We start from the raw sequence: 22,552 nt of genomic DNA on the forward strand, positions 1-22,552 counted from the left end.
CTGTGGTCCCAGGGGAGCTCAGCTTGAAAACTGCTTCCCCAGCCACCCAGAGGAGGGGCCCTGGTTGTCAAATTAGGATCTGACAGCTTGATCCAGAAGACGGCCCCCGAAGTCAGTTTCACACATGAGGGTCCAGGAGGGGGTCATGTCAGAGACCCCTGGGACAGCAGACAGGATGGAAACGGTGGGGGAAGGTCCTGGAGGCAGGCGGCCCAGGCCTGCCTTCTGGAAGAGCGCCTCTTCCGCCCACCCCCTACTCCTTTGTCCCTCCGATGGCGTTGAGATCAGAGCCAGGGATTTCAGGAAATGGAAAAGAGCAGCTTGTGCGCCAACATGTTTCCCTGTACCTGAAACCCATCAGCATTTTTCAAGTCCAACCTCAAAGCCAGGGTATTATTGATGTCCTAGGAATGTCTTTGTAAAACATTGCCCAGGGGGCCCCGCGCCCAGGGAGAGCTCCCACACTGCCCGGGAACGTCAAGGCGCTCTCCACACGGCTGTTCCGTCACGTTTGCTCTGCAGGAGATCATTGGTATCAAGGACCAGCTGCTGGCAGAACTCTTGAGGGAAAGTCTTCAGCTGACTGAAGGAGCCTCACCCACACTGTGGAGGGCAATTCGCTTGACTTGAAGTCCACTGATTTAAACGTAAATATTCTAAAAACATAAATCATCTAAAAACACCTTCACAGAAACATCTAGAACAATGTTAATGGCCCAGCAAAAGTGAATAAAGTTAACTATCAGAAGCGACTTCTGAACGCCCATCCCAAAGCAACTTCTCCCTTGTCTGACTGTCTTGTGTCCCTAGGCCTGTAAGGCCATTCTCATCTCTTACCTGAATTTTTAGAACCCTCTTGAACTACTGTTTAGGATCTTATGATGTGAAAAATCATGACCAGAGCCTTCCAAAGCATTAGCTCGCATTTTCACTCGCATTATGTCTGGGATGTTTATGGATGTGGATCCTCTTGAAAACAGAGATTGTGTGTTGTTTTTCTCCAGCTCCTACCATCTTGTCTGAGAAAAAGTAGAAATAAAAACCCACTGACTCCACTGCTGCCTTTCCTTCAAAACGATGTGCTGAGCTCATGTGGGCAGGAGAACAAAGTCTTCACAAGCTCATGTGTTCACAACGGCTTTATCATTGCTTTTGCCTGCCTCCTGACAGCACACCAGGACAGTCTGTTACAGAAATTAGAAACAGTTGATGGCAAAAGATGAGGGAATTGACTGGAATACCAGCTCCATGAGGAGGCGATCTTATAAGTCTTATATATACTCCAAGACCAGCCACAACTCCAGACATTAGACAAACTGCCTTGACCTGAGCAAACATTCTCTGTGTTGCCAATTAACACCTTGTGGCTGATGCCTTTTTTGCTAAAAAAGAAACACAGGAAATATACTGCCAGATTATAGCAAATAAAATGAAAATTATGACAATTTTGTTTTGTACTGTAACAAAGCTTATTGTGCCTTATTGAATTATCTTAGTGAATCATCTCATAACTAAACTGTTGCATATTTTAACATATAACTGAATATATACTGTACATTTTAACAAGAAATGGTACATTTAAAAAATCTTTCAGATGTCTTTATAACCCTAGAAAACATAAATTGTGCATATTTTTTGTTTTTAAACATCTACTCTATATGAGTGAAATGAAAACTAAAGGAAAACCATCAGTTTCACACCTTTATACCTGTATTTCAAGGGCTAAAATCTAGCATGCTTGTTTTTCTTTTTCAGGTGACTATTTGAAGAAAGTTCCAAGACTGCTTACTTAACTCATTTACACAAGCTTTTTGGCAACAGTATAACTGGAACTCTTTACTAAAAGACACTGCTATAATGATAAAATGCATATTTTCTTTAAGGACTAATATTTCATTAATTCCACACAAAACTATTATACTCCCTACTGAAATGCTTTCAGTTTCAACTTTTATTTATTTTAAGCTTTTCAGATTTTAACTTTTATTTATAGGCTCAGAAGAGGGGTTGTGTTGGGATTAAAGAAGGATCATGGTTCTGTGATTGTGTAACTAGAATATCCATACAGATGACGTCTGGCGTGGAGATATGACCACATCACTCATTTTCAAACCCTCAAGTCCATCCTCTCATGTAACCCATGTACACACGTGTGAACCCAAACCAAACTAGCTATTATGTGAAGGGGCAAGGAGAAGGGAATCCTGCTAGAAGACTTTCTGCGATTATCCCATTTTCCCCGCAAACTTGGGAAGTGGTGTAATGCAAGTACTTGCTTTCCCTGCACAGGACCTGGTTGGGGACTTGAAGGAGCAGCTTTCCAATCACTTCAAGGACGTCATGGTCGGCCTCATGTACCCCCCACCCTCATATGATGCCCACGAGCTGTGGCACGCCATGAAAGTAGAGCGGGTCACCCAGTGATATACTGCCACGTGTGATCGGCGGCGGAGGGGGACATGTCAGCAAAGAAGAAATGAGAGAAATGCTTGGGGTGAGGGGGTTGTCATGAAAGGGGGGCCTCCGTAGCCCAGCGGCAGGGTCACTTGACTCTTCTTTTGAGCAAACTCAGATCCACGACCCGGCCCTGTGCAGAGCGGCCAAGAGGAAAGAGGAAATGAGCTGCTTTGGGGGCTGTTTGCATTTGTCTCTGTCCCAGTATGGCTTTCAGCTTCCCTGATGGCTCAGTGGTAAAGAATTCACCTGCCAATGAGGCAGGCGCATGTTCGATTTCTGGATCAGGAAGAACTCCTGGAGGAGGGCATGGCAATCCACTCCAGTATTCTTGCCTGGAGAATCCCATAGACAGAGGAGCCTGGCGGGCTACAGTACCTGGGGTCACGAAAAGTAGGACACAACTCGGTGACTAAACAGCAGCATCAGCCCCTTTGTCTTCCTCTGTTAAGTGGAAATGTTAGCATTCTTGTGAATCTCTGTAAACTATTGTATCAATTGGGCTCATAAAGGAATGAGTCAGTAATGCTGAGGCAGAGACAAAACATAGATGACATCTATATTTTTGCAACCCTAAATTAGTCCTTTACCAAAACTACTGCTCAAATGTAGCAAAATCTTGCTTCTAAAGGATCAGAACAATTCTTTCTTACAGGCAAGTCATGAAAGAAACTGACTACAGATTTGTCAGAGGTTTGTTGGCTAGGGAAGGGGGGCAGATGACTTTCCAGATCTTTCCAAATGCTGAATGAAACACCAGCAGAGACGCTGCAATCCCTCCAGGGGGATGCCTGCCAATGACCTGATTTCCCCCATCTGGAAACAACACGAAAAGGGAAAGGAAGACAATTAGGGAACCTGGCTCATGGCCATCGTATTCACAAATCAGCACTGTGGTTTGTTTTAGTCGCTAACTCATGTCCGATTCTTTGTGACCCCATGGACTGTAGCCTCCAAGCTCCTCTGCCCATGTGATTTCCCAGGCAAGAATACTGGAATGGGTTGCTATTTTCTTCTCCAAGGGATCCTCCCCGCCCAGGGATCAAACCAGCGTGTCTTCCTTGGCAGGCAGTTTCTTTACCGCTAAGCCACCAGGGCGGAGAAGGCAATGGCACCCCACTCCAGTACTCTTGCCTGGAAAATCTCATGGACGGAGGAGCCTGGTAGGCTGCAGTCCATGGGGTCACACAGAGTCGGACACGACTGAAGCAACTTAGCAAGCCACCAAGGAAGATCTGTAGATCAGCACAGGCCTTATATAAAACATGAATTTCAACTAATGTCTTTTTAAGTGTTGCATATGTCAATCCGTACCTCTTGCAAAATGATGTAACTAAAAGCCTAAGGAGAAAGTCCCGGGATGCAGGCGGGCGCCCACGGTGTTCTCACCGCAGGAGCCGAGCACGGTGCAGACAGGCCTAGTATTGCAGAGCAAACGTGACGGAACAGCCTTTTTGAGGGTGCCTTGAAGTTCCCGGTCAGTGTGGGAGCCCTCCCTGGGCGCGGGGCCCCAGGGGCCATGGCCCCTGAAAAATGACCTCCCAGCCAGCACTTCCCAGCCCGGGGTGACACTCAGCCCGAAGTTGGCAGGGGAGGCTATCTTCCTTGGAGGCCGGAAAGGCAGCCCCAGAGAGTGGGTTTTCAGTCCTCCCTCGCCCAGCAAGTGTGGGGCTCCTCAGATCCCAGACCTCCAGGCCTCCTCCCAGGGCCTCAACTCGCGAGTCAGGCCCGGGTGACTGCCTGCACTCTGGGAGCCTTGCAAAGATAGTCCTAGGGCAACGCGTCCTCCCATGGGGCAGGAGGCCAGATGAGTATGGCGGAGAGGTCCGTGTGCCATGCCGGTGTCCCCTGGCCAAGGCCAGCCCGCACTTCCCAGGGGCCCCCGGCGAGGGGTGGCGGGCCTACCCCGGCCCTGTCCAACGCCGCTGAGGGGAGCAAAGCTAGCTCCGGCAGACGAAAGCAAACAGCCACGGGATGGCTCCAAAGGCATTGCTGGGGCACTCCGCGTGTAGCCTTCCCAGGAGAAAAATGCCGGTTGGGGCCCCTAGGCCCGGGATCCAGGCGGGCACCCACGGTGTTCTCCCTGCAGGAGCTGAGCACGGTGCAGACAGGCCTAGTCTCGCGAGCTCTCTCCCGCAGAGCAAACGTGACAGAACAGCCGTGTGGAGGGCGCCTTGTGTCACGTTCCCAGGCAGTGTGGGAGCTCTCCCTGGGCGCGGGGCCCCAGGGGCCATGGCCCCTGAAAAATGACCTCCCAGCCAGCGCTTCCCAGCCCAGGATGACTCTCAGCCCAAACGCGGTAGGGGAGGCTATCGTCCTTGGAGGCAGGAAAGGCAGCCCCAGAGAGTGGCTTTTCAGTCCTCCCTCGCACAGAAAGTCTGGGGCTCCTCAGACGCCAGACCTCCGGGCCTGCTCCCTGGGCCTCAATTCCCGAGTCCAGCCCGGGTGTCCGCCCGCACTCTGGGAGGCTTACAAAGACATTCCTACGACATCAATAACCCCCTGGCTTTGAGGTTGGACTAGAAAAATGCTGATGGGTTTCAGGTACAGGGAAACATGTTGGCGCACAAGCTGCTCTTTTCCATTTCCTGGAATCCCTGGCTCAGATCCCAACACCATCAGAGGGACAGAGGCGTGGGGGGTGGGCAGAAGAGGCGATCCTGCAGAAGGCAGGCCTGGGCTGCCTGCCTCCAGGACCTTCCCCCACCGTTTCCATCCTATCTGCTGTCCCAGGGGTCTCTGACATGACCCCCTCCTGGACCCTCATGTGTGAAACTGACTTCGGGGGCCGTCTTCTGGATCAAGCTGTCAGATCCTAATTTGACAACCAGGGCCCCTCCTCTGGGTGGCTGGGGAAGCAGTTTTCAAGCTGAGCTCCCCTGGGACCACAGTGCCTGGCGGGGGGCAGGGGCCAGTGGGTCACCTGTGGGCACAGCCCGTCGGCCGGGCTCAGCCTCCATCCGCCCCACACACGGAGCCATGAGCACGTTTCTTCCAGGCCCGCCCCTCCCCCTCCACTGGGTTCCTGGCCCGGGGAACCCAGCGGGGTGTGCGGACCTCTGTCTGGGGTACCTCAGGGGCACTGGACAGGGGATCGGGGACTTGAGTGGACACTGGGGAGGGGCCTTCCTTGGGGACGTTTCTGACGGCTCCTGGGAAACAGGACTGCACGCTCCTCACACCTCCAAGCATGGACCAGGCTCAGCAGTTTATACACCCTGGGAGCAGGTGAGAAGCGCAGTGTGGGGCCCACCTGGACCTGCTGAGTCAGAACCTGCGTCTTGACGACCTCAGGGGCTTCCATGCACACCCCGAGACCCTGCACCCAGGCAGCCAGCTCAAAGCTTGGTTCCCACCAGACCACCTGCCCCGCTCAGCCTTCCAACCACGAGCCATGCCTCCCCCACCCATGGCTGTACTTCGAGGGGTCCTGCGTGAACTCCCCCCACTCCTGGGATAACCGCTCATGTGTAAAGGCCCAGCTTTGTGGATGGGTGAATGGTGCCCTCCAAAAGAGACACCCACATCCCAACTCCTCATATTTGCGAGGGGGGCTTTATTCGGAAATGGGGTCTTTGCAGATGAAATCAAGTTAGATAAGGTTATAGAGGATTAGCTGGGCCTTATGCAGAATGCTGGGTGTCTTTATAAGAAGAGGAAGGACACACAGAGAGGAGTAGGCCATGTGAGTAGGAAGCGGAGGCTGGGGGCACGTGGCCCCAAACCCAAGAACACCTGGAGCCCCAGAAACTGGAAGAGCTGGAAGTGACGCTCCCCCAGAGCCCGGGTCGGGGGGCCCGGTCCTGCTGACGCCTTGGAATTTAGTAAATCGGAAAGATAACCCTGTATGCAAGACAACAAAAGAGACACAGATATATAGAACAGTATCATGGACTCTATGGGAGAGGGCGAGGGCGGGATGATATGGGAGAATGGCACTGATGCATGTCAATTATCATATGTGAAACGAATCGCCAGTCCAGGTTCGACGCATGATACAGGGTGCTCGGGGCCGGTGCGCCGGGATGACCTGGAGGGATGGGATGGGGAGGGGGCTGGGAGGGGGGTTTCGGAAGGGGAACACATGTACACCCATGGTGGATTCATGTCAATGTATGGCAAAACAAATACAGTATTGTAAAGTTAAAAGATAGATAAATAACCTAATCTAATAAAAATAAAGAAAATACAATAAACTTCTGGTCCCAGAACTGGGAGAGAATCGATTAGTATTGTTTTAAGCCTCCCCCACCCCCAGCCCCCAGGTTGTGGTCGTCAGTATCAGAAGCCCCATCTGGGACTCTCAATATTCTGTGTCCTTAAGATCTACCAGCTCAGCTCAATTCCAGAAAAATAAACGACCCAATCAAAAAGTGGGCCAAAGAACTAAACAGACATTTCTCCAAAGAAGACATACAGATGGCTAACAAACACATGAAAAGATGCTCAACATCACTCATTATTGGAGAAATGCAAATGAAAACCACAATGAGGTACCATTTCACGCCAGTCAGAATGGCTGCTATCCAAAAGTCTACAAGCAATAAATGCTGGAGGGTGTTACGCTGTTGGTGAGAATGCAAACTAGTACAGCCACTATGGAGAACAGTGTGGAGACTCCTTCAACAACTGAGAATACAACTGCCATATGACCCAGCAATCCCACTGCTGGGCATACACACCGAGGAAACCAGAATTGAAAGAGACACGTGTACCCCAATGTTCACTGCAGCACTGTTTATAATAGCCAGGACATGGAAGCAATCTAGATGTCCATCACAAGACGAATGGATAAGGAAGCTGTGTTACATATACACAATGGAATATTACTCAGCCATTAGAAAGAATACATTTGAACCAGTTCTATTGAGATGGATGAAACTGGAGCCCATTATACGCAGTGAAGTAAGCCAGAAAGAAAAGCACCAATACAGTATACTAATGCCTATATATGGAATTTGAAAGATGGTAACAATAACCCTATATGCGAGATAGCAAAAGAGACACAGATGCATAGAACAGTCTTATGGACTCTGAGAGAGAAGGTGAGGGTGGGACGATCTGAGAGAATAGCATTGAAACGTGTATATTATCATATGTGAAACAGAACGTCATTCCAGGTTCGATGCATGAGACAAATGCTCAGGGCTGGGGCAATGGGATGACCCAGAGGGATGGGATGGGGAGGGAGGTGGGAGGGGGGTTCAGGATGGGGAACACATCTAAACCCATGGCTGATTCATGTTAATGTATGGTAAAAACCACTACAATATTGTAAAGTAATTAGCCCCCAACTAAAATGAATAAGCTAATTAAAAAAATAAAAAGCAGAAACAATACTTTGTCAACAAAGGTCTATCTAGTCAAGGCTGCGGTTTTTCCAGTACTCATATATGGATGTGAGAGTTGGACTATAAAGAAAGCTGAGCGCAGAAGACTTGATGCTTTTGGACTGTGGTCTTGGAGAAGACTCTTGAGAGTCCCTTAGACTGCAAGGAGATCCAACAGCCCATCCTAAAGGAAATCAGTCCTCAATATTCATTGGAAGGACTGATGTTGAAGCTGAAACTCCAATATTTTGGCCACCTGATGCGAAGAGCTGACTCAACTGGAAAGACCCTGATGTAGAGAAAGAATGAAGGCAGGAGGAGAAGGGGACGACAGAGGATGAGATGCTTAGGTGGCATCACTGACTCAACGGACATGAGTTTGGGTAAACGTTGGGAGTTGGAGATGGACAGGGAGGCCTGGAGTGCTGCTGTTCATGGGGTCGCAAAGAGTTGGACACGAATGAGCAAATGGACTGAGCTGCGAAACTAAAAGAGAAAATATTTGAATATCAGATCAAAATTACACACATCTATACATAATCATGACTTCTCTAATAAAAGTTTTTATGCCTGAGCCTCACAGCAAACGACAACAAAAAAAGATCCACCCCTTGACCGCGACTTCAGCCAGGCCGGTCTTCCCCTGTTCATCACGGGATGTCTTCTCAACAATAAACCTCCTGACTCGGGAGAAAGGCTCGCGCCGCACGTCTGTGTGGGGCTTGAGGCCCACGCTTCCCCCGGAGCAGCTCAGCCTCACACACCCGCTGGCCCTGGGGGAGCACAGGGGGTCACACACCTCTGAGCCCCCGTGACCTGGTCACAACTGCAGATGACCGGGCCAGCAGACGTCTCAGGAGGGCGGACTTGCTTCTCTGCCCCCATTTCTCTTGCTTCACTGTCCTTTTGCATTCTCCCATCCCTGCTCCTGGTCTTCCCTTGGGCCTCCCTTGGGGCTCAGCTGCTAAAGAATCCGCCTGCAATGTGGGACCTGGGTTCGATGCCTGCGTTGGGAAGATCCCCTGGTAAGGGAAAGGCTACCCACTCCATTATTCTCGCCTGGAGAATTCCATGAACTGTATAGTCCATGGGGTTGCAAAGAGTTGGACGTGACTGAGCAACTTTCATTTCATTCATCCCTGCTCCTGGTCCAGCCTGTCCAGCTGGCCCTCAATGTTGGGGTCCGGGGGACACTGGTGACATCTGGGGACATTTACGGTTATATTTACAAATGCTGCAACATATCAAATGCCAGCAACGCCAAGGCTGAGGAATCCCACTTTAAGACTCTTCATCTTTTGGGGGTCGTTGATTATTCAAAGGAGTCCATGGATTTCTTTCTCCTTGGGGAAGCAGCACAATTTTGTTTCACAGTGGGCAAGGTTGTGTGGCTGGGCGCTCTCCGAGGCTATCTTGTTCCCCAAACCCTCTCACTTCTTGTAATCAGAGCACACCCGGCAATGAGCCATCCCAGGCATCTCTCGCTAATCCCGCTGGCGTGGACCCGCGCACACCCTGCATGCTGCCTGCGCCCAGCGGCCCCTGAATAGACTCTGGTCTCGAGCAGGGGAAGGCAACAGGCTGCTTGGGGCCTGACTCATCTCAGGGGAAAGCTCAGGCTTCCAAGGGCCATGGAAAAGACGGTTATGACCTAAAGACAGCATAAGAAGATGGCTCATGCTCAGCTCCAGCTTTTTGAAATCTTGAACCCTTTAGTTTACACCACGGGAGCATTTTCATCTAAAAAGGGCCCATCAGGGGCTTCCCTGGTGGCCCAGTGGTCAACACTCTGCCTTCCAATGCAGGGAGTGTGGGTTCAATCCTTGGTTGGGGAACTAAGATGCCCACATGCCTTGAGGTGTGGCCCCAACATTTTTTTAAAAAAAGGTCCAATCAACTGCTGAAAACCTTTTAAAGCTATAGAACCAAATTATCACTGAAATTTGGGGTCACTGTGACCTTGTAACTTGTATTCATAAGAAGAAATACATTTTTGGTCTTTGTCCCCCAGTCCTGACACAGAGCTCCTAAAACTCGGGGAATTTCCTAAGTGGGGACAGCAGTCAAGGTGTCTCTTGTTAGGTGAATGAGATGACTTTTCAGAGAGTGCCTCTTTTCCAAAGGGGGGCGGCTTTTTGCCAGGGGAACTAACCACATGGTTAGAGGATTGGAACTTCCGGTCCCTCCCCACTACCATGTCTGGGAACGCGAGAAGGGCTTCCTGTCGAAGCAATCACCAACAGCCAGTGATTTAACCAATTGTGCTTGTGTGATGAATCCTCCAGAAAAACCACCAAACAGGGTCTGGACAGCTCTGGGTTGATGAACACATGCAGATTTGGGGAAAGCGGGGCTTGGAGAGCGTGAAGTTCCGTGCCTCCCCCACACACACTCCGTCCTGTGCATCCCCTTCCATCTGCTGTTCCTGAGTTTAGTACCTTTTACAATAAAGCTGTGATCTAGTAGGCAACATGTTTCTCTGAGTTCTGTGAGCCACTCTACCAATTAATAGAACCCAAAGTCATTAGAACCTCTGAACGGGTGGCCAGTGGGTCAGAGTGCAGGTGACCATCTGGGCTTGCAAATGATGTGTGAAGTGGGGCGAGGGTCTTATAGGGTTGGGCCTTTAACCTGTGGGGTCTGGCACTACCCGCAGATAGGCAGTGTCCACACTGAGTTAAGCTGCAGGACCCCCAGCTGCTGTCACAGAAGTGTGGGTGGTGCCAGGCAAACAACGCATGCATGTTGGAACTGGGAGAAGAATCCTCCCAGTTGGTACAACTCCATCTTTTCTGGTGGCCATTACCAGTGTCTTTATGTTTGATATTTATTTCAAAGTCAAGTTTTAAAAAAGATATGTGTGGCGAAGGATTTCACTGGACTTGGAAAGGCTCTTCTTTCCCTTTTGTGAGCATGGCCATTCCATTATCCTATGAGCAATAATGATAGATGACTAAATATTCACATCACCAGTGAGAATTTCCCAAGAGCCAGACTCTACATTAAGTACTTTAGGACAACCCAGTGATGTAATGACTTGTTTCCCAGGTGGCTCAGCAGAAAAAACCCCGCCAGCCAATGTAGGAGATGCAGGAGACTTGGGTTCAATCCCTGGGTTGGGAAGATCCCCTGGAGGAGGAAATGACAAACCATTTCAGCATTCTTGCCTGAAAAATCCACAGATACAGGATCTTGGAGGCTACAATCCACAGGGCTGCAAAGAGGTGGACACGAATGAGCAACTGAACATGCACACAGTTATGTAAATACTGTTGTTGTCTCTGTTTGATGAGTGATGAAGCTTCATTGTTGTTGTTGTTCAGTCATCAGATTTTGTCTGATTCTTTGCGACTCCATGGACTACGCGCTCCATGGAATTCTCTAGGCGAGAATACTGGAATGGCTAGTGTTTCCCTTCTCCAGGGGATTTTTCTGACTCCCCACAGATTGTAAGGCTAAAGTTGAGCATTATTGTTTTCTATTTCATTGCAAATAGCCTTTGGGTATCTGAAAGGACAGGGTAGGTACTTTCAAGGGGTCTTCTGCATAACAAAGCCCTTTCGGCAAATGTGGTCATAATATCCAGGTAGGCGTTGCTGCTGTGAGTGTCACATCTCAGCCAGAAGGCAAATTCTGAGCTCTTCCTCTGGCAGAAACCAATTCACAAAATAAGCCAAGAAAGAGAGCTGGAAAAACAAACCACACCAACAACCGGAAAAGCATTCCTCATGAGGCAAAGCTAGAGAAAACTCAACAATCTTGTGGCCCAAAAACCCGCTTGGAAACGAATGTTCAGTAAGGAAGAGACGAAACACGGCAAGTTCCAAGGAAGAGGCCATGCCCATGGACAGTGTAGTTTAGAGACGGCCTGACCGCTAGATGAAGACACACGCCAGTGTAAAGCCTTTGCAGACAGCAGTGATGGTCATCACCATAGTTAAGTGTTTAGTCTGGTGACAACCTGCCCTGGGCACCACACGAGGGAGCAGACCTGGTTCTCTTCCTCTGCCCTCACACCATTTCCTCATGAAGGCAGCTCAGGTGCTATTGTGCCCTGCCTGCCTGTCTGGCTCATCCATGAGCTGTGACCACCTCCAAGGAAGGACTCCGCCTTCTCTTCTCTGTGCACCATGAACCTGCAAAAAGTTGGCCTTCAGAACCTCAGGAGACTCACCCCACCCCCACTATAGGCAGAACCCTCCGCAGGCATTAAAACAGCTGCGGAGTCACTATGGCCCAAGCCCTGGTTACGGATCCCTGGAGCCTACTACAGCCTGTACAGCGTGAATAATCAGGTCCTTTATACACAGATTCCTGCCTGTCAGATCTGAGCTTGGGATTCATTGTAAGCTATGGCCCTCCCATGGCAGCCAGGGGGGCCGCGAGTAGACAAAGGGGCTAGAATCTGAGTTTCGAGGGAGGCATTGAAAGGACAGGCACGGAGGCAACCTGTTGCAAACTGAGCGAGGGTCCCTGCGTGTCTCAGAGGAGGCCTCTGGTGTGCAAGTGTGGAGGAGGGCCCCCACGGTGCAAAGGAAAGAGAGGTACTCAGGGGCAAAGGCTCTTGGCCTCTCCTGTAGCAGCTCCAGTTGGTAGCCCGTGAAAAGTGGACAGCCAATGTGGTCACATGAGCGTGACTCTTATTCCCTCACAAAGCAAGAGAAAGGGGGCAGGGTGTGGCAGTACCCCGAGGGTGTGGTGGGGTGGATGAAGGGAGGTGTCCTTCCTCTCTTTAGTGCAAACTGCTTTTGTCAGCCTCAGAGCTGCCAGACGGCAGTTACCAAGTCAGGTCCCCACAGTACCCAGTGTGGGCTGGGCGCCTTAGCCCCTGTCACATGGACAAGCCACACCATATGGCTTCCCTGAGTTCTAACAGCAGGATCTGGGGGTTTTGTCTAGGTACACACTTCCTTGCTGTAGCTCTGTTACCTCCTTTGAGCCCCGCTCTTGTCCTCTAGAAAAAGGACATTGATTGCTACCTTAGCAGGTTGCTACCTTAATCCTGTGAAGACTAATTAGGGGAACCCTACAATGAGTAGCTTGCCTTAAGACATATCAATGACTAGCTGGCCTTAAGAGATCCTGGGCTTCCCTGATAGATCAGCTGGTAAAGAACCCTCCTGCCATGCAGGAGACCCCGGTTTGATTTCTGGGTCGCGAATCCTGATCCGCTGCAGAAGGGACAGGCTACCCACTCCAGTCTTCTCGGGCTTCACTTGTGGCTCAGCTGGTAAAGAATCTGCCTGCAATGCGGGAGACCTGGGTTCAATCCTTGGACTGGGAAGATCCCCTGGGGAAGGGAAAGGCTACCCACTCCAGCAGTCTGGCCTGGAGAATTCCATGGACTGTAGAGCCCATGGGGTCGCAAGAGTCGGACACGACTGAGGAACTTCACTTCATTTTCAAGAGGTATGACCTGAATCCAGATTAAACTGGAGGCTCCCAGTGTCCTCTGGCATTTCTTCGCTGAAGCCAGCCAAAACCCACACACGTGCATTTCCAGGGTCTCCACTTAGCCAGCTAGACAGAAAACCCAGCGTGGTGCAAACAAGCTGACAGACAAGTAGGAGAGGACTCACCGGCAGACGGCTTCGCTCAGGTCTCAGGTGGATCTCCGGGACCACAGCAGGAACCGGCGCTCTCAGCCCGTGGGCTCAGCAGCGCCCTCATTCTCAGGCGGGCGGCTCTGCCCTGACGGGCGCGGGAAAGCCACCAACTGCCCCAGGCTGACCTCACGCCGCTTCCACCGCTGTAGCCTGACCTCACCCAGCCACACCCCTTTTGGCGGAACTTCCTCTTCCTCTCTTGATTCCAGCCTGAGGCCCGGCCCTGGGCCCCGATTGGTCACAGCCCCAGTCCTGAGCCAATCACGGTGGCCAGGGAGGATGGAGCACACCGATTGGCCAGCTCCAGGTCATGGGACCATATTCCAGGTCCCGTGACCATACTCCAGGTCACGTGTGAGCTGCTCGCCCTGTGTCAGCGGTGGAGAGAGTGCTGTACCCCAAGAGCAGGGCTGAGAGTCCAGTCACTGTGTCCGTGTGCTCAGGGTCCTGGGACGTGCCTGCGCGTCCTCTCTACACACCGCTTTGTCCTCTGCAGACGGAAGATTCACGATAAACCTCTTCGCTTCGCAAGCGCTGTTGCACGCACCCACATTCAAGGGAGCAAGGCCTCCGGTTTGAAGGTAAGTTTGGAGATCCTCTCTTAACCTCCGGGCTTGTTTCTTGTATCCTGTTAGAATAATTTATTCAGTCTGAAAACCCCCAGGAGGACCACCACATGCTGCTTTGCGTATTCAGGATTCTTAGCTGTTCTGAGTAGAGGGCATGGCCCAGGGGCCTCCCAAAGGCAATGAATTTTGTCCAAGGAAGCACCTGAGAGGCTGAATCTCTGAGTCACTTTGCTGTACGCCTTAGACAAACAAATTATGGTAAATCAGCAATACCTCAATTTAAAGAAAAGATATTTCCTCATCAAAAATTGTTCGAATTTTGTCAAGTTTTTCTTTCAATTGCTGGTTCTTCGTATGCAGTCTAATTGGCTTGGTGGTGTTTTGTGAGTTAGGGATCCAACTTACCTTCTCCTATGGATACAATATTGTCCCAATGGGACGATTCCTTTGTCCTTTCTCCTGGAAATGTCCTTTCTGCGTTTACATATTAAGAAGCTATTTTTCCAAATGCCAAGTATCGAGAAGTTCAGGTCTTTGGTAATTTGTACCCCAGAGGCTTGTTTCCACTTCTGTGTCTTCTCTTCGCATTTTACCATTGCCCATTTGTTGTATACACAAGTGCCCTCAGAGGGCTCTCTGCAGTGAACCGTGTATGTTTCTGTGAGGACAGAGGATGTGAGCACGGAGGAGAGGCTGAGTCCATAGTGACCATGTGACCATGCTCAGCAAGCCCAATATTAAGTCTGGCTGAGACTTTCTCAGGCAAGGTCTGTGTTTCTTCCTCTTGGTGTCTGGATACGCAAAAAGATGTTGGTGGATTGGGACGTGGGTCTCTGGGTCCAGCAGTGTAGAGATATACCTATGGCCTGCTTTTCCATGATATTTTCCTCCTGCGGGCTCCGCTGAGCTGGTGTAGAGAGATTTCTGCTAAAGGCTTGAGAGGTAGTCAATCCTTCTGCTTTTCATGCCCTGCCTCGTCCATACTTCTGTCATTTTTTTTAATGTAGCTAATTTTCAATGGTGTTAGCCCTTGTGTCATTGTGACACTCAGGCACCTGTGGTTTAATAGACCTCCAAGTTCCGGGAGCTCTTTGCCTGGTGCAGACATGGAGCACTCAGGGAGCAGTACCACATCTACACCCAGGGCTGTGAAACTCCTGGACCAGAGAGAAGGTTCTTGCCAGGAAGGCTGCATCCCTGCTGTGGGGGGTTCGGAGTTATCACTTCCGATTGCACATCCCCCGGGCCCTCGGTGCAGGCCCCACTCTGAGATCTGGAAAGGAGGTGGCTTCCCTCCCTGACACAGAACTAGTCTTTTCTGTCCTCGTCCTTGTCGCGTCCCATCTGGCTCCCAGGCTCTACCCTTGAGCCTCACCCACAGGATCAGGAGAGCCCAGTTCTAGAGGAGTGTCATACAAGGAGAGTCTCCTGGAGACACTCCATCCCCGGGCCTAAATAAGCACTTCTTCGGAGTTTCACAGCCCTGGGTGTAGATCCTGGGTTTGTGTCCATTTTACAGTTGAATATGTTGAGCCTCAGATCATTGTGTGATTTGCCCTGGATCACTGTGCGGGTCAGCGGGTGAGCTGAGATTTGAACCCAGACTGTATGTCTTGGAGGCCGTGACGATACAGGTGTTTCCGCTCCTCGGTTAATTTTATTTCAAGTTTTTTTTTTTTTTTGATGCATTTGTATATGGGACTTTTCTGTTCTCTTATGCTTCCTATCCTGCTATATTGCTGAGTTTATTAGTTTTAATACTTCTTACTTGGTGGCGTTTTTAGGGTTTCATATAAATCCTGTCATAATCGAATAGTGACAGTGTAACTTCCTCTGTTCCAATGGGGATGCCATTTATTCCCTTTTCTGGCCTAGTTCCTCTGGGTAGGACACTTCCGCCACTATGTTGAACAAGATTGGTGAGAATGGGCATCCTTGTACTATTCCTGATCTTTTAGGAAAATCTTTCAGCTCTTTATCACTGAGTTGGATGTTAGCTGTGGGTTTGTCTTAACGTGCCCTTTAGGATGTTCCATGGATAACCACTGTATTGAGAGATGGTATCAGAATTGATGTTACACTTTGTTGAAAGCTTTTTCTGCCATTATTGAGAAGATCACATGATTTTAGTCTTCATTTTGCTCATATTGTGTATCACAGTAATTGATGTACAGATAATAAATCATGCTTGCAGGCCCAGAATAAATCCATTTGATCCTAGTGTATGATTCTTTTAACGTATGCTTCAGTTTGGCTTGGTAATACTTTTTTGAGGATTTTTACATCCAAGTACACCAGGGTCAGGGTTCTCTGGTGGTTCATATGGTAAAGAATCTGCCTGCAATGCGGGAGGCCTGGGTTTGACCCCTGGGTCAGGAAGATCCCCTCGAGAAAGGAATGGCTACCCCACTCCAATGTTCTTGCCTGGCAAATTCTGTGGACAGGGACCTGGTGGGCTATAGTCCATGGGTCACAAATAACTGGACATGACTGAGTGACTCACACTTACAAGAGTGCTTCTTGACATTTTTAATATCTACACTGAAGATTTTATCTCAGTCAAAAATTACAGTCAAAGGCAAACATGTCAAAAGTCCAAGAGTCCTTAGAATTAAATGACAATAAGACATAACAGATGAAAGCAAGAAGGACTCCACATATTTACTTTTCATAAGAATTTTAGCTCTTCCGAGGAATTCTCATTAAGCTGAATTAAAATGCAAGCTTTAGTTTAAAATCTTAACCTTTTTCGGTATTATGTTTCTATTTTGAGACTGAAAGTTCATTATTTATGTACGAGATATTAAGCAATGCTATGTAGCTATTAAAATCATATTTTCAAAAACTCGAATGACATTTATAAGCACTTATATTGGAAAAATAGCTAGGAATAGAAGATGATCCCGTATAGCTTTAAATGAAAGTACATATGTGTTGAATGATAGTTTTCAGATTGTATTGATTTATTTTTATTTGGAGAATAACTGCTTTACAGTGTTGGGTTGGTTTTCCTCATGCAATTCCACGAATAAACCATAAGTATATTATCCACTCTTTGGTGAGACTGCCTCCCAGTTCCTGGCATCCCACCCTCTAGGTCGTCCCAGAGCACCATGCTGGGCTCCCTATGTTATCCAGCCACTTCCCACTAGCTAGCTATTTTACATATGGTAGTGGCTATGTTTCAGTGCTACTCTCTCCATTTGTCCCACCCTCTCCTTCTCCAGCTGAGTTCACAAGTCCTTCCTCTACATCTGTGTATCTATTTCTGCCCTTCAAATATTCACCAGTACCATTTTACAAGATCGCATGCATATGCATTCATATACTATGTTTGTTGTTCTCTTTCTGACTGATGTCACTCTGTATCACAGTTTCTAGGTTCATCCACCTCAGTTCAACGGACTCGTATATGTTCCTTTCCATGGCTGAGTCGTATTCCTTTGCATGTATGTTCCACAACTTCTTTTTCCATTGTTCTCTTGAGAGACATTAGGTTGCTTCCATGCCCTGCCTATGTTAAATAGTGCTGCAATGGACATTGGGTACCTATGTCTTTTTAGAGTTATGGTTTTCTCAGGGTGTATGGCCAGTAGGGGATTGTTGTGTCATATTGTAGTTTTAGTCCTACTTTTTCAAGAAACCTACGTTCCTTCTCCATAGTGGCTGTATCCATTGACATGTCTACCAACATTGCAAGAGGGTTCCCTTTCTTCCATGTCCTGTCCAGCGATTATCATGTGTAGAATTGTTGATGATGGCCATTGTGACTGGTGTAAGGTGATACCTCATGTAGTTTTGATTAGCATTTCCTGAATAATGAGCGATGTGGAGCATCTTTTCATGTGTTTGGTGGCCTTCTTCCTGTCTTCTTTGGAGAAATTTGTTCAGGTCTTCTGCTCATTTTTCAATTGGTTGCTTTTTTTCCAGTATTAGTCTCGATGATCTACTTGTGTACTTTGTAGATAATCCTTTCCAAGGATTCCATAACGTACATAATTCCTCAGAACATACCTTAGTCTTTTTGGACGGAAGAACATCAAGTGCCTTCTTTGGTGTGTATGTATGTACATGGCATGTGTTTATTTTCATTGTGCAGATCTTGCCCTTATTCCATTAGATTTATCCCTGAGGAGTTCATAGTTTTTGATGACATTATAATCAAGGGTATTCTTTAAAATGTCAATTTCTGGTCTCGTTTAGTATGCTGAAGTACGGAGCATTTTTATATGTTGACCTTGTATACTGCAACGTTGCTGAACTCACTTTCATGCTTGTACCTCTTTTGTTGATTCATTTTCCACGTTAATCATCAGGTCGTCAGCAAGTACGGTTATATTGTTTTTTCAGTTCATATGATTTCGATTTCTTTTTTCTTGTCTTGTTACAGTGGCTAGGAGTTCCAGTACAGAGTTGAATAAAAGCCAAGAGAGCAGACATCCTTGCTTGGTTCCTGATCTTGAGGAGAAACACCATATGATGTCAGCTCTACATTTTTTGCAGATGCCGTTTATGAGGTTGGGGCAGTTTTCTTCCATTCCTAGATTGCTAAGATTTCCATATATAAATGATAAATATTGTCAGATGCCTTTTCTCTCTCTTTTGAGGTGAGACTGTGGTTTTTATTTTCAGTCCATTGATATGGTGAATTTCACTGATTTCTTCAAATGTTGGCCCAAACTTATGTTCTTGGGATAAACCCTACTTGTCATGCTACCTTGTACTTTTAATTGATTACTGATTTCCTGATGTGTCATTAAGGAATTTTGCATCTGTGTCTCTGAGGGATATTGATATTCTTGTAATATGTTTGTCTGGTTTGGGTATCAAGAGAATTCTGGCCTCAGAATGAGTTAGGTGTTTCTTTCTTTACTATTTTGGAATAGTTTGTGTATAACCAGGATTTTCTTCATAACTGTTTGTTAGGATTCACTAGTAAGGCCATTTAGGATAGAGATTTTGTGCGTGTGGGTGTATGGGTAGGTAAGATTTCTAACTATGGATTTGAGTTTTAATAGATTGAGGTTATCTGTTTCTTACTGAGTGGCTTTCATAGGTTGTGTCTTTCAACAAAGTAGGGTATTTTATCTAAGTTGCCTGAAGTTGTTCACAGTTTACCCTTTCCTTTCAGTGTCTATAGGATCTGTACTGATGTTCCCTCTTTGATTCTTGATATTGGTAGTTTATGTCTTCTCTTTTTTCTTCGTCACTCGGCTTAGTCATTTTTATTGATAGTTTGAAGAACCTGATTTTAGTTTTTTCATTTCATTTTGTTTCTCTGGTCTGTGTTTCATTGATTTTTACTCTTTCATTTTCTTCTTTCTGCTTGCTGTGGATTTCATTTGTTCTTTTATAAGTTGTTTAAGATAGAGTCTTAGAGGATCGATTCAAAATCTTTCTTCATTTGTGTAAGTATTTAATCCTATCAGTTTCCCTCCAGGTACTGATCTAGCCATGTCCCGTAGCTTTTTAGTATATTGTATATTCACTTTTATTCACTTCAACATATTTCCTGTTTCATTTGTGATTTCTTCTTTGACACATGAATTCTTTAGAAATATGCTACTTTGCTGATGTTTGGGAGACTCCTGGATATCAGGGGTTTTTTAATTTCTAATTTAAATCTGTTGAGATCAGAAAACATGCTTTGTATGATTTGAGTCACTTTAAGTATGCTGAGATTTGTCTGTCTTTTGAAGAATGTCCCGTATCCCCTTGAGAAGAGTTTTATCGTGCTTCTTGTTGGATAGAGTGTTCTATCAAATGTCAGTTAGATCAAGTTGGTTGATAGTGCTGTTTAAGAGGGTTCTCTGGTAGCTCAGATGGTACAGAATCTGCCTGGAATGCGGGAGACCTGGGTTTGATCCTTGAGTTGAGAAGATCCCCGGGAGGAGGGCTTGGCAACCCACTCCAGTACTCTTGCCTGGAGAATTGTTTAAAGGCTTCAACATCCTTACTGACCTTGGTTGGTTGTCTGTTTTGGCTTCCTTGTTCAATCAGTTATTGAGTCACGGAGAGGAAGACTGAGGTCCCTGACTGTAATCGTGGGTGTGTCTATTTCTTCTTTCAGTCTATTTCGTTGTTGTTTTCCTTATCTCTTCTTTTTAAACCTATTTTTTAATACACTTAACTGACTTTGAAATTAGCAGATGTGTTGCTAAAGAAATTTAGAACACAAAGCGTTGAAACTAAAATTCAAGCTAGCCAGAGATATTTTTAGTGAGTAGAGTTAGGTCGATCCTTCAAACTTGTTCATGAGTCGTGCTCATTCTTTGTTGACATATTATGATGTATAAAAGCTATTTCAGAGAAGTAATGTGTAGTCATTACAATTTTATCATGGTTTGGTAGATAAGTTAAATTTATTGCCACAGATGAGTCATAGACTTTTAATGGTATAATTTCTTTGTATAAAATTTTGCCAGCAAATTTAAAAGGTAGCAAAGAAAAGATCAAATAATTTTGAAGTTATGCTCAATACTGTTGTCTTTGGCTTAGCCTTTGAGATTATGTAATTGTTTAAAAATCCATTTTCAAGATGATGTAAATGGCCCTTGTGACTGCTTCCGTGGGTTTTTGTCCTCAATTGCTGCTGCTGCTGCTAAGTCGCTTCAGTCGTGTCCGACTCTGTGCGACCCCATAGACGGCAGGCCACCAGGCCCCCACGTCCCTGGGATTCTCCAGGCAAGAACACTGGAGTGGGTTGCCATTTCCTTCTCCAATGCATGCAAGGGAAAAGTGAAAGTGAAGTCACTCAGTTGTGTCCTACTCTTCACGACCCCATGGACTGTAGCCTACCAGGCTCCTCCGTCCATGGGATTTTCCAGGCAAGAGTACTGGAGTGGGTTGCCATTTCCTTGTCCAGAGGATCTTCCCAACCTAGGGACTGAACCCAGGTCTCCTGCATTGCAGGCAGATTCTTTACCATCTGAGCCACCAAAGGTGCTGAGTACTCTGCCGATTGTAGATGCCACTGATTAATTCACAGAAATTCCTTGCTTAGGACTTTGCAGATGAAGTTACTGCTTAAAGATTACTTTTGTCATTTAAAAAAAGCAAAGTTAATATCTCATTTGAATGTGATTACTGTTTTAATTAATTTCCATTTATATGCACTATCAATTAATTCAATTAAAACATTGGGCTTTTAAAAAATTGAGTATCTTATACTGAAGTGAGTTTCTCTTTGTGCACGTGCTAACAAACTTCATGCATCTATCTGTGCGTCATGAATTGTTTTTTTTTCCCCTCCCTTCCTTTCTGCCTTCCTCATCTTTCTTTTATGTAAAGTGTAGTTGATTTACAATGTTATATTAGTTTCAAGTGTGTAACAGTGATTCAGAATTTTTTCTTTTTCTTTTTTTTTTTTTACTGGCTGTGCTGAGTCTTTGCTGCTGCACAGGCTTTTCCCTTGCTGCGGCAGGCGGGGACACTCTCTAGCGGTGGTTCCTCAGCTTCTCACTGCAGTGGCTTCTCTTGCTGTGGCTCCCGGGCTCTAGAGCACTGGCTCAATGGTTGTGGGGCATGGACTTGGTTGCTTCTTGGCATGTGGGATCTTCCTGGATCACGGATTGAACCCGTGTCTCCTGCATCAGCAGGTGATTCTTTGTCACTGAGCAACCAGGGAAGCCCTGATTCAGCAGTTTTACAGATTACACTCCATTTAAAGCTATTACAAAATAATGACTATATTTCCCTGTGCTGTACAATATATCTCTGTTGCTTAGCTATGTCATACATAGTCGCTTGTATGTCTTAACCCCATACCCCAATTTTGTCCCTCCCCAATTGTCCCTGAGATAAAGTTGTGAGATATATACATATACAGTGGACTATTACTCAGCCATAAAAGGAGAAAACTCTGCTATACACAACAATGCGATCGACCTAGAGAGTCTTCTGTTCAGTGAAATAAGCCAGGGAAAGACAAATACTCTCTGCTGTCACTGACATATGGGATTTTTAAAGTGAAATAAACAAACATACCAATCACAGTTATAGACAAATGTCCTAGCAGCTCCCTGCCTCTCTTCATCCCGCTTCCCTTCCCGACTCTTTCCTTTGCTTTCCTCCCTGCTTCCTTCTGTGCTCTTCCTTCCCTTTCTCTCTCTGCTTTTCCTTTTTCTCCTCCTCTCTCTCCTTTCCATGCTCACTCTCCTTTCTCCCTCCACCCCATGCCTTTCAGTGACCATGTTGAGCCAAGGGGGTGTTGTTGTTGTTTTTCAGTCACTAAGTTGTGCCCAACTCTTTGTGACCTCATGGACTGCAGCTGTCAGGATGCTCTGTCCTCCACTATCTTCTGGAATTTGCTCAGATTTATGTCCATTGAGTCAGTGATGCCATCTAACCATCCCATCCTCTGCTACCCCCTTCTCTTGTGGCCTTCAATCTTTCCCAGCATCAGGGTTTTTTCCAGTGAGTTGGCTCTTCCCATCAGGTGGCCAAGGGGTAAATTAAGCTTATTTCTTTCTTTAGCACATTCACTGGAGTAACACATAGAACAGGCTCAGCATCACTAAGTTGGTCTGTTTCCTGAGCTGACTATCGTATTAACAGATCCCTACCAGAAAATGTGCTGTGTCCAGGAATCACT

The 22,552-nt window shown here is 47.1% G+C and overlaps 2 protein-coding genes across 7 annotated transcripts in view; one reads left to right on the top strand and one right to left on the bottom strand.

Moving 5' to 3' along the window:
* Positions 1–13,563, bottom strand: part of LOC145506598 (liprin-alpha-1-like) — a 38,795-nt gene extending 25,232 nt beyond the window's left edge. For 2 of the 5 annotated variants that reach the window (XM_081491619.1, XM_081491633.1), the window contains exon 1: positions 13,364–13,537. The gene's annotated coding sequence lies outside the window, so the exon portion shown is untranslated. Of the gene's footprint in view, positions 1–13,363 lie in introns of all 5 variants that reach the window. The other 3 variants (XM_081491628.1, XM_081491643.1, XM_081491652.1) reach the window with 3 other exon arrangements.
* LOC145506524 (N(6)-adenosine-methyltransferase non-catalytic subunit METTL14-like) overlaps positions 1–22,552 on the top strand; it is an 87,795-nt gene that overhangs the window by 53,171 nt on the left and 12,072 nt on the right. Inside the window, exon 6 of one of the 2 annotated variants that reach the window (XM_081491397.1) lies at positions 18,350–18,476. The exons of the other annotated variant lie outside the window; for it this stretch is intronic. Coding sequence (XP_081347523.1) covers positions 18,350–18,476 — 127 coding nt within the window. The remainder of the gene's footprint in view (positions 1–18,349; positions 18,477–22,552) is intronic. 2 annotated transcript variants of the gene reach the window in all.

The sequence above is a fragment of the Giraffa tippelskirchi genome, chromosome 1 (assembly GCF_054371585.1).
Source record: "Giraffa tippelskirchi isolate mGirTip1 chromosome 1, T2T-mGirTip1v1.2.pri, whole genome shotgun sequence".
Taxonomy (NCBI): domain Eukaryota; kingdom Metazoa; phylum Chordata; class Mammalia; order Artiodactyla; family Giraffidae; genus Giraffa; species Giraffa tippelskirchi.